This window comes from Nomascus leucogenys, chromosome 2, assembly GCF_006542625.1.
Source record: "Nomascus leucogenys isolate Asia chromosome 2, Asia_NLE_v1, whole genome shotgun sequence".
Taxonomy (NCBI): Eukaryota; Metazoa; Chordata; class Mammalia; order Primates; family Hylobatidae; genus Nomascus; species Nomascus leucogenys.
In genome coordinates, this window is record NC_044382.1 from 2,256,397 (window position 1) to 2,273,420 (window position 17,024).

Below are 17,024 nucleotides of genomic sequence, written 5' to 3' on the forward strand. Positions count from 1 at the left end.
TATCATTTTCTAATTTATTAGAAAGGAAAGAAAATTCAGATAAAAATTAATGGGATATGAAACTAAAGTAGTAGAAAATGAGCAAGGAAGTAAAAAAAAAAATAACTCTGACTTCAAAAAGCTCATTGTCACCAAAAAAAGAAAGGTTTTATATCAAACTAAAAAGCAGTTGTTCATTAGGAGGAAGAGACACACATCAAAGAAGTTGACAGGCCTTGGAGCGTTTGACAGTCTCATTAATGAAGAGGAGTGAATCTGATGAACACGTAGGAAAATGGTTCAGACATCTTTCTGATTTGACATGAAATGCTGACAACATCAAAGACGCCAGGGAGCTGCAAACGCTGCCACTACAGTGAGGGCATCCACAGCAACTGTTACTGAGCGTTGCTCATCCAAAGAGTCTCTTAAAGTCAAGCTCCCACAGAGAAAACTTGAAATGCCCTGAAAACCACATCAAGGACGGAAACCAGAGAGCACCTCCTCCAAGTTCCATCATCCTAAATGTTCAGATGGCATCACCCATAACTTCTTTAAAGTACTGATCATTTTTTTAAAAAGAAAGAATTTCCTTCAGAATGTCAGGGCAGGTGCTGGCCAACTCCATCTGCTACCTGTTTGGTTGGTGTTGGTTTTTTTTCCCTAACAGCTTTAATAAGGTGAGATCTATATTTAAATTCACTTTTTAAAGTGTACAGGCCGGGTGCAGTGGCTCACGCCTGTAATCCCAGCACTTTGGGAGGCTGAGGCAGGAGGATCACCTGAGGTCAGGAGTTCGAGACCAGCCTGGCCAACGTGGTGAAACCCTGTCTCTACTAAAAATACAAAAAAATTAGACGGGCCTGGTGGTGGGCACCTATAATCCCAACTACTCAGGAGGCTGAAGCAGGAGAATCGCTTGAATCCAGGAAGCGGAGGTTGCAGTGAGCTGAGATCTCGCCACTTCACTCCTGCCTGGGCAACAAGAGCGAAACTTTGTCTCAAAAATAAATAAATAAATAAAACAGAGCGTACAATTCAGTGATTTTCAGTGTATTCATAGAGTTTTACAGCCATCACAACAAGCAAGTGTTGGAACATTTTTTCACTCTGAAAAGTTCCAAACCCCTTAGTAGTCACCCCAATCCATCCCACTCTCGCCCAACTCCAGATAACCACTCATAGCCACTCATCCTCTTGCTCTCTTTATAGATTTTCCAATTCTGGACATTTCATATCAGTGGAATCACACAACATGCGACATTTTGCGCCTGGCCTCTTTCACTTGGCATAGTGTTCACAGGGCTCATCTCTGTCGTACCGTGCAACGGCACTGCATCCCTTCCTGTTGCTGAATAATAATCCACTGTGTGGGTATTCATCATTTATTAGTTGATGGACATTTGGGTGGTTTCCACTTTTCAGCTATCATGGGAAATGCCGCACGAACATTCGTGTACAAAGTATTGCACGCATATGTCGTTTTTCTTGGATGTAGACCCAGAAACGGAGTCATAGGATTTTATGGTAACTCCATGTTTGACATTTTGAGGAACTGCCAGTTTCCCAAAGCAGCCCGTTTTACATTCCAACTAGCAATGATGCTTCAGATTTCTCCATATCCTCCCCAAAACCTGTTATTGTATTTGCTATACCAATCCTGGTGCATGTGAAGTGATATATCTCACTGGGGTTTTGATTTGCATTTCCCTAGTGACCTATGATGACCATCTTTTCATGTGCTTAATGGCAATTTGTATACATTTTTTGTATAAATGTCTATTTAGATCCTTTGCTTATTTTTTCATGGAGTTATTTCTATTTTCATTATTGAATCCTAAGAGTTTTTTTATTTATTCTGGATACAAGTCTGTTATCACACTCACCAGTGTGAGTGGTCTGCAAATATTTCCTCCCATTCTGTGGGTTGTCTTTTCACTTTCGTGATGGCATCATTGAGGTGCAAAAGTGTTTAATTCTGATGAAGTCTAATTTATCTATTTTTACTTTTATCACTTGTGCTTTTGGTGTTGTATTTGAGAAACCATTACTTAGGTCAAGAAGATTTACTCGTATGTTTTACTCTCAGAGTTTCAGCTCTTCTATTGATATCTGTGATCCATTTTTGAGTTAATTTTTGTGTAAGTGTGAGGAAGAGGTCCAACGTCATTCTTTTGCATGTGGGTATCCAATTGTCTCAGAAGCATTCGTTGAAGAGGCTATTCCTTTTCCATTGAATTGTCACAGTTTAACTTATCAAATGTAAAGGTTTAGTTCTAGGCTTTTCTTCTATTCCATCAGTATATTTGTCTGTCCTTATGCCAGGGATACACTGTCTTGATTACTGTAGTTTAACAGTAAGCTTCGAAATGATGAAGTGTCTTCCCACTTTGCTCTTTTTTCAGTATTATTTTGGCTATTCTACATCCTATGACTTTCCATATGAATTTTAGGAGCAGCTTCTCAATTTCGCAAAATTCGAGTCTGCATTTTGATAGGAATTATGTTGAACCTGTAGATCAATGTGAAAGTATTTCCATTTTAACACTGATCCATGAACATTGAGATGTCTTTCCATTTACTTAGAGCTTTAACTTCTTTCAATGAGGTATTGTAATTTTTGGTGGACATGTTTTGCATTTCTTTTGTTCAATTTATTTCTAAGGTTCTTTTCTTCTTTTTGATGCTATTGTAAATGGAGTTATTTTCTTAATTTCACTTTTAAATCATTTATTATTAGTTTATAGAAATGCAATTGATTTTTTTGTATATTGGTCTTGTTTCCTGAAACCCCACTTAATTTGTTTGTTAGCTCTAAGTTTTGTAGGGAATTCTTTAGGATTTTCTATATAGAAGATCATTTTGTCTGAAAATAAAGATAATATACTGTTTTAACTGCCATTTTGAAAGTGGTTCCAGAATGTTTTGATAAAATAAGGGAGAAATGACAGACTCTGATTGGCATATATGTATAAAAAGTACCTTCTTTTATTATTTTCAAATTTATTTGTTAAAGAAAGGAAAGAAAATTCAGATAAAAATTAATGGGATATGAAACTAAAGTAATAAAAAATGGGCAATGAAATCAAGAAAAATAACTGACTTCAAAAAGCTCATTGTCACCAAAAAACAAAAAAATCTATTCCATTGCTTTTCATGTGCTTAATGGCTATTTGTCCTCACGTCAGAAGGGACTAAAGGGCAAAAAGGGGCCTCGCTAGCTCCCTCTGGCGCTTTTATAAGGCCACTAATCCCATCCAGGATGATGGAGCCCTCATGGCCTAAGGATCTCCTTAAGGCCCCACCTCTTAAAACTGTCTCATTAGGAATCAAGCTTCTAATTTTGGAGGGGACGCAAACACTCAAACCATAGCCCCCTATGATCATTAACAAGACAAGGATGTTTGCTCCTGCTACTTCTATTCAACATTGTCCTGGAAGTTCTAGCCAGGACAAGTAGGCAAGAAAAGGAAATAAAAGACATCCGTATTGGAAAGGAAGACATCCGTATTGGAATACACTCTTGGATTCCGTTTGCTGGTATTTTGTCAAGAATTTTTATGTTTATACTCATAAGAGATATTGGTCTGTAGTTTTTTGTGTGATGTCTTTTTCTGATTTGGGTATCAGGGTAATACTAGCCTCAGAGAATGTGTTGGGAATCCTTTTCTGTGTTTTGGAAGAGTTTCTGAAGGATTGATATTAATTTTTTTTAATGTTTAGATTTCTTTACATTCCAATTGGTAGAATTCACCAGTGAAGCCATCTGGGCCTGGGTATTTGTTTGTGGAGTTTTTGTATTACTCATTCAATCTCTTGTTTAGGTCTATTCAGATTTTCTATACCTTCTTAATTTAGCTTTGGTAGTTTGTATCTTTGCAGAAGTTTGTCCATTTCCAGTGCTTTTTTCAGTTTCCATGGGGATTTGAATTATTCTCTGGTGTTACTTGCTCTCAGCCTGAAGAACTTCCTTCAGTGTTTCTTACATGGCAGGTCTGCTAGCAATAAATTCTTTCCGTCCTTGTTTATCTGGCAATATCTTTATTTCACTTTTATTTATGAGAGATAGTTTTGCTGAATTAAATCTTCTTGGTTGACACTACTGCCTCTGGCCTTCATTATTTCTGATTAAAAATGAGTTGTTAATTTTATTGGGATTTCCCTGTATATGGTGAGTCGTTCAATATTCAGTATTTTCTCCTCATCTTTGTCTGATTTCAACATTTTGACTATGGTGTGTCTGGGTGTGGACCTCTTTGCATTTACCCCCATTTGAATTTAATTGCATTTCTTAGATGTGTCAGTTAATGTTTTTCATCACATTTTGGATGTTTTCAGCCTTCTTTTAAAAATATTTTCTCCTTCTTTCTCTGTGTCTTCTTCTGGTACTTCTACTATGCATTTTTTATTGTACTTAATGGCCTTCCGTGTTTTTCAGAGGCTTTGTTCATTTTTCTTCATTTTTTTCTCTCTGCTGTTTAGATTGCACTGTTTTGATTAATCTGTACTCAAGTTCACCGATTGCATCTTCTGCCAGCTCAAATCTACCATTGAGCCAGCTAATTAATTTATCTTTTAAGTTTTTGTACTATTCAACTCCAGAATTTCTATTTAGTTCTTTTTTTTTTTTTTTTTTTTCAAGACAGAGTCTCTGTTACCCAGGCTGCAGTGCAGTGGCACAATCTCAGCTCACTGCAGCCTCCACCTCCCGGGTTCAAGAGATTCTCCTGTCTCAGCCTCCCAAGTAGCTGGGAATCACAGGATGTACCACCACGCCCGGCTAATTTTTGTATTTTCAATAGAGACAGGGTTTCACCATGTTGGCCAGGCTGGTCTCGAACTCCTGACCTCAGGTGATCTGCCCACCTCGGCCTCCCAAAGTGCTGGGATTACAGGTGTGAGCCACTGCACTCAGCCTCTATTCAGTTCTTTTTATAATTTCTGTCTCTTTACTGAGATTCTCCATTTGGTGACATGTCATTCCTGTAGTCTCCTTTAGTTCTTCAGACATGATTTCCTTTTGTTCTTTAAATACATTTATTATAGCTGCTTTGAAATCTGTATCTGCTGAGTCAGACATCTGGGCCTCCTCAGAGATAGCTTCTGTCACCTGCTTAATTTCCTGTGTATGGGTCACATTTTCCTGTTTCTTTTCGTGGCTCAGAAAGTTTCCTTGAAAATTGGAAACTTTAGATAATACATTGAAGAAACTGCGGATAATGATCCCCCTGGGCCTTGCTGCTACTGTTTGCTTGTTGATTTTAGTGCCCTGGTCCTGCTGTTTCAATGAAGCTTATTTCCCCTGCAGTGTGCAGCCACTGATACTGCTCCCCAGAGGTCAGAGCCTTGGTCATATGCACAGTCACCCTGACTGCACCCCTGCCCCTAACCCCCTGGGACAGTGGCATTAGCCAGGCTCTCTTTGACTGTCTCTTTCCCAGATCTTTCCATTAAGTTTCTGGTCATTCTGCCTGTATTGCTATCACACCCAACTGTTAGCCTTCACTAACTGCTAGCTGCTACTAACTGCTAGTGCGACTGATTGCTGTATTGATTTTGACAATGTCCTGGGGTATATACCTTGCTCTACAATATGATCTAGTTAAATTCTAGACCTTTCACAGGGCAGGGTGTATTGAGACCTTCGGGAGGGCTCTTAGCTGTCTTTGTCCCTGGTTCTGTCTGTTTAACTTCTGCAGGTTGAGCATCCTTAATCTGAAAATCTGAAATCCGAAACACTTCTGGTTCCAAACGCTTCTGGTTCCGAGCATTTCAGATAAGGGATACTCAACGTGTAGCTGGTTTAACATTTTGTTTGTTGCTATTAGAGACCACTGGTCTCCTCTTAATTGCTCACTGCTAAGACCCCTGTTGTTTCTGACAGTGCCCTTAGACGTGAACATCCTCTACGCTCTGTTTCAGATCAAAGTCAGTCCCCTTAGGGAGAGCTATGAAGCCCTCTGTTCTGACTCTCCCTCTGGGCAGGCCCCTGCACCACTGCGCCAGAGCTAGGAGCAAGGTCGTTCCTGGCCTACAGACTGCTCACTAGATGGGAATGGTGGCCACTAGTCTTCTGGGCTTGCCCCTTTCAGCGTGGAACCTCTACCCTACAAGAAATCTGTGGAGGGGACTATCAGGTCCACTATTCTTGGCCTGGAGTACCTAGGGCAGAGCTTCTGCCCTATGAGTGGGGCCTGGGTTTCTCAGTATGAAACTCTAGCCTCAGACCGGGAGCTTGGAGTAGAGGCAGCCCCGTCTTCTTGGCAGTAAAGCTTCTGTCACACTGAGCTAGGGCAGGAATGGGGGAGGGCTGTGGCTCGAATGCCATAGACTTTTGCTTTTCTTACCAAGATTTAATAGATTTTCTTGAAAAAAAAAATGCTTCTTCATTTGTTGTATAGACCTTAGGACAATTTCCAGAGACTTTAAATGGCTGCTTTTTAAAAACTAATTTTCATCAGTTACTGCAGAGAGGGTTCACCAACCTCCTTATACTTCCATTCAACGTGTAACTAGCAAAGTTAGTGCTAGCTGCTCTAACTTTGCTAGTTACACAGGTTGGTCACCTGGCCAACATGGTGAAACCCTGTCTCTATTAAAAATACAAAAATTAGCCGGGCGTGGTGGTACATCCTGTGATTCCCAGCTACTTGGGAGGCTGAGACAGGAGAATCTCTTGAACCCGGGAGGTGGAGGTTGCGGTGAGCTGAGATCGCGCCACTGTACTCCAGCCTGGGTAACAGAGACTCTGTTCAAAGTTTCTGTTTGCTGCCTGTTTTTGTAAATAAAGTTTTATTGGAACACAGCCATGTCCATTCATTTATAGGTCGTCTATAGCTGCTTTCAAGCTCTGATGGCAGAATTGATTAATTGCAACAGAGATTATATAGCCTGCAATGTCTACAATAGTTACTCTCTGACCCTTTTACAGAAAGAATTTGCTGAGGAATGGTTTGCTGAGAAGAGTTTGCTAAGGAATGGCTGCATTCTCTTTCTGTTCTGTTTGTGGAGACAGTGCTGCAAAATTAGGTCATACAAAGAAGGGTTAAAGAGTATGCAGTCGGCCGGGTGCGGTGGCTCACGCCTGTAATCCTAGCACTTTGGGAGGCTGAGGTGGGTGGATCACCTGAGGTCAGGAGTTCGAGACCAGCCTGGCCAACATGGCGAAACCCTGTGTCTACTAAAAAAAAAAAAAAAAAAAAAAAATGCAAAAATTAGCTGGGTGTGGTGGTGAACACCTGTAATCCCAGCTACTCGGGAGGCTGAGGCAAGAGAATCGCTTGAACCCAGGAGATGGAGGTTGCAGTGAGCCAAGATCATCATTGCACTCCAACCTTGGGGACGGAGTGAGACTCTGTCTCAAAAAAAAAAAAAAAAAGGGTATGCAGTCAGAACTGAAGGAAAAGTTCTGTCGGTCAGTGTATTAGACATCATTGTTCTCTGTTTTTTGGTTGTTTGTGGTCATTGTCAGTTTTAAAACGTTTTTGTGTGATATGTTTTCTCATTTCAAGTCAATAATCCATTTTGCACCTAATTTAATTCTTTAATTTTGCGATCTTTTTCTTAAAGTGGGTCCCTAAACTGTGGACGCTTCCTCCCCCTGGAGGAATGAGAGCACTGTGATCAGATTAAGATGTGGAATCGTTTTTCCTACATGCCAGCGTTGGACTTGATTGCCGGTTTTTACCATGTCGGATATTACTTGTCCCTTTTTTCCATAGTATTTTCCTCTAAAGTGCCTTTTCTGCTTAAATAATCCTTGTACGTCTTGCAGTCACTGGCCTGATACGCCAGTGGCATCTTTATAAACGGGCTGTGTGTGGGCACCCAGGAGGCATCTATCCTGGCGACGTGGTGTGGTGCAGGTTGCGGCTGAGGAGACACAGAGCTGCTGGAAGGCAGGAGGGTGCATCAGCAAGCAGGAGGCAGGGCAGGCCAGCCCCTCACTGTGCCTCTTACTGCCTCTGGCCGATGAGGCCTGTCTTCCAGGGGCTCTGAGCATCTAGGGGCGAGGAGGGTGAGCTCCCCCTGTGCCCCAGAGTGGGGCCAGGACGTGTCCCAGACACTGCAGGCTGCAGAGCGCAGCACTGTCCCCACGGCCCGGTGTGAGGGTGAGTGGAAGGACTGGCTTCCTGTCTTTCAGCATTGTTTTAAAGGACACTGCATCTGGCTGACGCCTGACATCCTCAAGCGGGACGGCCACTGGGGCGCTTGGAGCCCGTTTGGTTCCTGCTCACGTACCTGCGGCACGGGCGTGAAGTTCAGGACCCGCCAGTGCGACAACCCACAGTGAGTTGGCCCCATGTTCCCCCGGCCTTCCTGAGTGGCAGCTGAGGGTCCAGGAGACCCTCTCCAGCCAGCCCTGTCCTGGAGGGCCCTGTGGCTGCACGCCAGTTCTGGAGAGGTGCAGAGCAGGCTGCCCGGCCTGCCTCACCCTACCTGGGAGGGGGCGACGGCTCAGGGAACGCTTAGCTCTGCCTCTTACCCCTTCCCCTGGCCTGGGCCCACAGCCCACCTTCCTGCAGCCCACTCTAACAGGTTTACTCTGTCTCTCCTGGCCACGGGCATGGAGGAGAGGAGGTGGGACCGAGCTGGGGAAATGGGGGTAAGCAGGGGTGGTCTGTCAGCTCCCCCGGATGCTAGCACCTGGGCAGCTGTTTGCAGCCAGGTGAGGGCAGGGTCGGGATGTGTCATCAGTGTCTGGCTGCCCAGGGGAGGGACAGCCTGTGGAGCCGGCCCATGCCAGCTGCATCCCCATGCTCAGATACACCTCAACCCCGCCCGCCACGCAGGCCCCATGCCCTGTGCTGTCCTCCTGCCCCTTCTCATTCCTCCCACCTCACCCCACACACCCCGTAAATATCTCCCGGGCCCATGCTCCCTCCTCAGCCCATAGCCACTTTCTTATCCACACCCTCCTCTCCCTCCTCCACTGCCTGTCTCCTCCTGCCTGAACGCTAGCCCTGGCCTCACCCAGGGAGTGTCCCGGGGGCGCTGGGGTGGAGGGAGAACCCTCCACAAACATCAGCATTACTCCTGTCTCCCACCTGCCCAGCGGGCCCTTACGCCGCAGGCCCTGTGGCTGCTTAGACACACAGAGCTTCCGTCTTTCCTTTTTGGCCTGTCTGGTGTTTTAAAGATTTTGATTTGCCTGAAAATATTGACAATCTGTAATTTCACATTAGAAAAACAAACAAGACAGATTTCCAGCCTCCAAGTTGGGCATCACAGATGCACAGCCGGGCCCAGTTACCAGCTGGCAGGCAGGGCTCCGGTGCGTCCCAGCTGCTGGGCTCCAGCCTCTGCAGCCGCTCCTGGGTCCTGTTCACTCAGGCTGCTCTGCTTGCTCTGGCCAGGCCTGAACTGGACCCTGGGGAGCCAGAGAGGGACAGCAGTCACGGCTCCGGGGAGGGATCCTGCAGTAGGACAGCCTCCCTCAGCAGCACGTGTGAACACGCGTGTGCATGGAGCCCTCTCCTACCCCTGCTGTCCTCCTGCCCCAGGCTCCAGGCTGCCCTCCCGGCCAGGAGCAGACAGGGAGCCCTGTGGCCCCTCCTCAAGCACCCCTGGGGCTTTTACACCAGACTCGGGAAGAGATTGCTGGGCATTTAGAACCTCAAGAGGCAGTGCGTGGGTTGGTGCTGTTCCCAGTGAAGCAAAGACGTTACAGAAACGCAGCCCGCCTTCTCCGCAGGGAGAAAACCCAGAGGCTGTGGTACGTCTGCCTCGTGCCAAACACTTGCTAAGAACTGCAGCACCGGGACCCTGGGGCCTCAGCATGCCTCTTTCTGGGCCAGGCTCGGTGCCCAGGGCCAGCTGCAGAGGAGACTCACTCATCTCCTGCCATGCTGGGGTTGTCGCCCTGTGGGGAACACAGAACCTAAACCCCCAATCACAGCTCCCTGTTCATTTCCAAGCCCAGGCATCAGTGCTGGGGAGGGGGTGTGAGCAGATGCTGCCTCCGCACAGGAGCCCCAGGAGGGAGGTTGTGGCCATCCTTTCCTATCCTTTCAAGAGCTTCACTCTGAGGCCTGACAGGCTGGGGAACTGCCCAGGTCTTACAGCTGGGACATGGCAGGGCAAGGCCCTTTGCTCAGCAGAGCTGCCCCCCCGACACCTGAGACTTAGGGATCCCCCCCTAAAAAGATCTCACAAGTGGCACCCGGGTGCTGCCTCTTTCCGATGGCACCGAGCAGCAAGGCCTTTGCTTTCTTCTCCAGCCCGGCCAACGGGGGCCGCACCTGCTCGGGCCTTGCCTACGACTTCCAGCTCTGCAGCCGCCAGGACTGCCCCGACTCCCTAGCTGACTTCCGCGAGGAGCAGTGCCGCCAGTGGGACCTGTACTTCGAGCACGGCAACGCCCAGCACCACTGGCTGCCCCACGAGCACCGGGATGGTGAGCCCGCCCTTCTGGGAGGCAGCAGTGGGGGCTCAGCAGGCAGGTCCTAGGGTGGGCACGTGGGGGCTTGTGCCTCTGATCCTGCATGGGGCAAGGCTGCTGCGACCCTGGGCTGGCAGGAGAGCCCACCCTGGCTGGTGTGGCTGCCCTGGCCCACTCCTGGGTGGGGCATTGAAGTTCCTAGCAGGGCTGCAATCCCAGAGCAGCCAGAACACCCGGAGTAGCTGAGGACACAGAAGAGGTGGCTGGGCTGCGGGCTCGGCAGGGGCCGGGCTCCTGCAGTCCACCATGGGTGGACAAGGCTTGAGCTGTGTGGTCAGCTCAGGGCTGAGGCCGGAGCTGACCCTGCCAAGGAATCTGGTGACCTCTGACCTTCTCTGTTAGTCGGGACTCTCAGTTGTGAGTGTCAGAGAGTTGACTCCAACCGGTTTCAGCACTAGAAGGCATTTATTGGCTCAGGGACCTGAGGAGTCTGGTGGCCTTGGGCATGGCAGTGCTTGTGTGGCAGCTGGGGACCCTCCTGGGATGGACTGTAAACATACAGTCCCTGTTTCTCCTCCATGGCTGTCACCCTAGCCCAGCGCCTGCTGCCCCATGTGGGCCAATGCAGGGTTGGAGGTGACAGAGCAGGTGGGGTCCCCCTCTGGCGGAGGCTACAGTCTGGGGGCCCAGCATTTTAGTTGCCTCTGAGATAAAGGCTGAGAAGGGAAGGTTCCAGGAACCTGAGTCTGAGTCGAGGTAGGCTGGCCTCATTCTGGATTTCAGAGATTGACTGAAAAGGATTCTTTATTTACTTTTTTTTTTTTGAGACAGAGTCTCACTCTGTTGCCCAGGCTGGAGTGCAGTGACGCAATCTCAGCTCACTGCAACCTCCCGCCTCCTGGGTTCAAGCAATTCTCCTGCCTCAGCCTCTTGAGTAGCTGGGACTACAGGCGCCCGCCACCAGACCCAGCTAAATTTTTGCATTTTTAGTAGAGATGGGGTTTCACTGTTAGCCAGGATGGTCTGCATCTCCTGATCTCGTGATCCGCCCGCCTCGGCCTCCCAAAGTGCTGGGATTACAGGCGTGAGCCACCGCACCTGGCTTTTTTTTTTTTTTTTTTTTTTGAGATGGAGTCTTGCTCTGTCACCCAGGCTGGAGTGCAGTGTGCAGTGGCGCAGTCTTGGCTCACTGCAAGCTCGGCCTCCCGGGTTCAAGCAATTCTCCTGCCTTAGCTTCCCAAGTATCTGGGATTACAGGTGCCAGCCACCACAGCCAGCTAATTTTTGTATTTTTAGTAGAGACGGGTTTCACCATGTTGGCCAGGCTGGTCTGGAACTCCTGACCTCAAGTGATCCGCCTGCCTCTGCCTCCCAAAGTGCTGGGATTACAGGTGTGAGCCATCTTGCTCGGCCTGAAAAGGGTTCTTTAGATAGCGACCCAGCAAACAGCTGTTTGCAGCCTCAGGGGTCTCCAAGCGGGGCCTCAGGGGTCTCCAAGCGGGGCCTCGGGGATGTGAGAGCCGGGCTGCACCAACAGCCTGGCTGGCTTGGTTGGGAAAAGCTCTTCCGAAGTCCACAACCACCAGGGTCAAAGGCTCAGGAGACACAGAGACAGGAAGGGGGCTGCTGTCCCCCCCACCCCACCCTTTCCCTCTCTGTCTGCCCTGGAAGGCGGACCACATGGGGGCAGGTGAGTCCTAAATACCCTTGTGGAAATTTCCCCTGCATGGTGCCTCCTTTGCACACACATGCGGAAGCCATCAGGGCTCCTTGCAGACCCCCAGCTGCTTCCCTTCCAGCCAAGGAGAGATGCCACCTGTACTGCGAGTCCAGGGAGACCGGGGAGGTGGTGTCCATGAAGCGCATGGTGCATGACGGGACGCGCTGCTCCTACAAGGACGCCTTCAGCCTCTGTGTGCGTGGGGACTGCAGGGTGAGTACACAGAGGCCGGCACGGGGGGCTACCGTGTCAAGTCTCAGCTTCCTGGGTACTGACCTCCCCCTTTTCGGGGTATTGGGAAGATGCGTGAGGTGAAGCACACGAAGTGTCAGAAACAACGCCCGGACCAAGGCAGGCTCTTAGCAAATGTCCGTTTACCACCCCCTGTGCTGGGAGCCTCAGACTTGAGTATGCCTAGGATTCCCCTGGAGAGTTTGGACTGCACCTCAGACATCCTGATTCCACAGGTCAGTGTGGCGGTGGCCTGGGAGCATGAATTTTTAGGAGCATCCCAGGTGATTTCCAATGCACATGACCTACAGGGGACCCTTGTGAAGCAGGCCCCATCCTTGCACCCTGCAGGGCACTGAGCAGCTTCTTGCTGGATCTGGGTGGCCACTATGAGCGTCACTGGTTTGGTGCTTTGTAGAAATGCCCTCCTCTGTTTTCTTTTATTATGATGCCTTTGGCTTCAATCTTTGGCTGTCAGGAAAAACAATCGTGTCACCTTAGCACGTGACAGTGACATGAACATAGACCTGTCTCTGCCAGGCTCCCCTGAAAACAACTGGAAGCCTCTGCTTAGGGCTTGTGTAGACAGAACTGACTGCAGGAGTCGTGGAGGCTGACTCTGGCTTGACCTTCCTGAGAAATAGCAGCGTTGGCAGGAAGGCACCTCTAGGGGAGTGGGCGCAGGGGCAGCGGCTGGGGACTAGAGGCTGGGAGCTGGGGGCTGGAGCCGGGAGCTGGGAACTGGAGCCGGGAGGGTGCTCAAGGGCTGCTCTGCATTTGCTCCTGTGACTTCGGCAGGGTGGGGAGGCTGGCTCGGCCAGATCAGCCAGATCAGCCAGAGCCTGGCAGGGAGCCTGGGCTACACAGCTGGCTCAGAGATGGTGACACCACATACTCCAAAACAAGAACAGGTGGTGTCTGCTCTGTACCCTTGGGATTTTAACTTAGGGAGGTGACCCAATGAGGATGTGGGGAGGCCAGTGTCACTGAAAGGCCTCCTCAGGAAGGCAGGGCAGTGCAAGGGGAACAGCTCAGGAATGGCCAGTTTGAATCATTCCAGTGGGCTCTGGAGTTTAGGGTGGTCCCCAGTTGCCTGGTACCCAACCCTGGGATGAGGTAGGGTGAAGGAATCTTGGTTTGGTATGTGAGGCCTGGATAAAGGAGGTGCTTGGGGTATAGACTGAGGACTGGCTGGTTTGCATATGGAAGGTGTGTCCCCCACCCAGTGCTTTGCTGCCCCTTAGAACTGGGTAGCCCTGGGAGGTGTAGTCTCTCCCCAGACAGGAAGATTTTTAAGATGTCAAGTAGCTTTAGATGGCAGCTGTGAACGTGGTTGTAAACCTAACGGGGAGGGAAGGTCACTAATTCACTATCTCCATGGGTGTGGCTATCACTTCACTCCTGACATTGATATTAAAGAAGGATAAGGGCTGGGCACGGTGGCTCACGCCTGTAAATCCCAGCACTTTGGGAGGCCGAGGTGGGCAGATTATTTGAGGTCTGGGGTTCGAGACTAGCCTGACCAACATGGTGAAACCCCGTCTCTACTAAAAATACAAAAAAAAAAAAAAATTAGCCGGGCATGGTGGCGCATGCCTGTAGTCCCAGCTACCCGGGAGGCTCAGGTGGGAGACTCACTTGAACCTACAAGGCGGAGGCTGCAGTGAGCCAAGATCGTGCCACTGACTCCAGCTTAGGAGACAGAGCAAGACTCCGTCTCAAAAAAAAAAAAAAACAAAGAATAATAGGTAAATATTTTATTAACGTTGATTTTGACAGGTAATAGCAGGTTGCTCAATTTTGCATAATTAGAAAACATAAATATTCATGGGGAACCTAATACCGGGTCAAAAAATAATATCCAACTGGATTCTGTCTATTAAAGAATATCAAAACTTGGCTGGGCGTGGTGGCTCACGCCTGCAATCCCAACACTTTGGGAGGCCAAGGAGGGCGGATCACCTGAGGTCAGGAGTTCAAGACCAGTCTGGCCAACATGGTGAAACCCCGTTGTACTAAAAATACAAAAAAAATTAGCCAGGCATGGTGGTGGGCACCTGTAATCCCAGCTACTCGGGAGGCTGAGGCAGAAGAATTGCTTGAACCAGGAGGCAGAGGTTGCAGTGAGCTGAGATTGCACCATTGTACTCCAGCCTAGGCGACAGAGCAAGATTCCGTCTCAAAAATAAGTAAAAATAAACAGCATCTCCCGCTTGCCAAACATAAATGTTCATCAAGCCAGGGACGGTGCTTGCCTGGGCCTCGATGAGTCCCCTGCCCAAGAGCAGCCGCATGCACAGGGGCCCAGACGGAAGCGGCCAGGTGGAGACGCTGCTGCAGGTGGCAGGCGAGGTCCATTTAACTGATGACTAGACGCACTCTGATTTTGGAGATAATAAAAGATGACGCCAGGCGAGGTGGTTCACGCCTGTAATCCCAATGCTTTGGGAGGCCAAGGCAGGAGGATCGCTGGAAGCCAGGTGTTCGAGACTGGGGGCAACATAATATGACCCTGACTCTACTAGCTGGACGTCTGAAGTGCTCACTGCCTCCTCCCCCAACAGAAGGTGGGCTGTGACGGTGTGATCGGCTCCAGCAAGCAGGAAGACAAGTGTGGCGTGTGCGGAGGGGACAACAGCCACTGCAAAGTGGTCAAGGGCACGTTCACACGGTCACCCAAGAAGCATGGTGAGTGAGTCCTTGCCCTCCACCCTGGAGCCTGGATGCCTGCAGCAGCTCATGCCCGGACAGCTGCAGGCCTGGCTCATCCTGGGGCTGTCCGGGATCGTGACTATTCTGGGGAGGGGGAGAGGTCTGTGACAGTGAGGGTGACAGCCCCAGCTGGGTGCCAGGGTGGGTGGGGAAGAGGAGAGTGGGGGCCGGGGTCACAGGGGTCAGAGTGGAGAATGCCAGTACATGAGGATGCCCGGGTTGGGCCTTAGAGACTAGCCCGGAGGCAGCAGCTTTCCTGGTGGCCCCTCTCAGGTGGGTGCTCAAAGCCCAAGAAATACCAGGGTCCTGGGAGAGCCCCCAAAGGAACTGCCTTCAAGAGCGAGGCCCCTCCTTGCATTGTGCGAATTTGAGCGGCCCCTTCCCTTCTCAGTTTGCTGTGTCTTTCCTCATCAAAAAAAGGTTACATCAAGATGTTTGAGATCCCTGCGGGAGCCAGACACCTGCTCATTCAGGAGGTAGACGCCACCAGCCACCATCTGGGTGAGTCTCAGAGCCAGACAACTCGGCGTCCTCAAGACCTGGCTCCTCTGGGATCAATGGGCAGAGTGCCAGGGGTCAGGGACGCGGGTTGTGCAGCCGTGACCTGAGCCAGGGCAGCCCCTCCCCCACCTGTCCCTCTGCTCAGCCCACCTGGGCCCTTTCCCAGGGTCCTCCCCTTGTGGAGAGGCCAGGGTTTGGGATCAGAGGGCTCCACTTGGCAGCAGCTATGAAAGGACATATATGCAAAACATGTGTCCCTCAGTCTACAGGATGACTCCCTGTCCCCTGTTCTCACAGTCGGGGCGGGAAGGCCCCCTGCCCTCAGGAAGGCAGGCAGGGTCTGCAGGCAGCAGGGTCCTGAGCAGCCCTCCCATCCCCTCAGCAAGGCCAGCTGGCAGGTGGGGGCACGCAGTGCACTTACATTTTCAATTCGTTTAATTTTAAATTCAAGAGATTCCAGCGAAAATAGGGATCCTGGTATCTCCTGAAAATATGGACGTTCTCACACCTCTGGGTGCCCCTTTCCACGAAGCAGTGCCGCCTGGGAGACCAGGCCCTCCCAGGCCACGCAGGAGGCTCTCAGGACCTGTCCACCCTCCCCCTGAAGGTGTCTGGGCCTTACCTTCTGGGAATTCATGGGCCAAGGTCAGAAGTGATACCAGGGACTGCTGGGGCCCCTGGATAAGTCCCTTCCCCAATCTGAGCCCCACATTCATCCCCGTCCCCGGGAGGCTGGACAAGGTCGGGGCTCTCACGCTGCCTGACAAACACACCATGCCCTTTTATCTCCCTTTTGTTTTATTTTATTTTGTTTTTATTTAGAGACAAGATCTCACTCTCTTTTGATACTCATTTTTCTTTCTTTTTTGAGTCTCTCTCTGTCGCCCAGGCTGGAGTGCAGTGGCCTGATCTTGGCTCACTGCAACCTCCACCTTCTGGGTTCAAGCAATTCTCCTGCCTCAGCCTCCCACGTAGCTGGGACTACAGGCATGTGCCACCATGCCTGGCTAATTTTTTGTATTTTTACTAGAGACGGGGTTTCACCCTGTTAGCCAGGATGGTCTTGATCTCCTGACCTCGTGATCCGCCCACCTCAGCCTCCCAAAGTGCTGGGATTACAGGTGTGAGCCACCGCGCCTGGCCTCTTACTTAAGAGGAAACTTTCGATTGCTACCCTAAATACAAAAACCTGTACCACTTGCCTGAAGCAGAAGGTGAACAGAAGTCAGTTTCTGAACAAAAAGACATTTCTGTCCCAACACTGCTTCCTGCCACCACCTCTGGGGCTGAGGGCGCTCTCTGTGGAAAGGGAGCAAGGGCCAGAGAGAAGGCAGGGACCTGTGGCACCAAGCAGAGGCTTTGTTTGTGAGTGGACAGAATTACAGCGGATGTGACAGGGAACGATTCTCTCACTAGTGCCCTGTCTGCGGCCTCACTCACGTCACCCAGCTGCCCCGCAGCAGCCACCCCCCACACTGCAGAGAGCATGGGGCTTCCTGG

At 49.8% G+C, this 17,024-nt stretch overlaps 1 protein-coding gene across 1 annotated transcript in view; it reads left to right on the forward strand.

The window, feature by feature from the left end:
- ADAMTS2 (ADAM metallopeptidase with thrombospondin type 1 motif 2) overlaps positions 1 to 17,024 on the forward strand; it is a 239,709-nt gene that overhangs the window by 203,308 nt on the left and 19,377 nt on the right. The window contains exons 11-15 of the mRNA XM_030824707.1: positions 8,123 to 8,268; positions 10,200 to 10,375; positions 12,160 to 12,293; positions 14,876 to 14,999; positions 15,444 to 15,524. Coding sequence (XP_030680567.1) covers positions 8,123 to 8,268; positions 10,200 to 10,375; positions 12,160 to 12,293; positions 14,876 to 14,999; positions 15,444 to 15,524 — 661 coding nt within the window. The remainder of the gene's footprint in view (positions 1 to 8,122; positions 8,269 to 10,199; positions 10,376 to 12,159; positions 12,294 to 14,875; positions 15,000 to 15,443; positions 15,525 to 17,024) is intronic.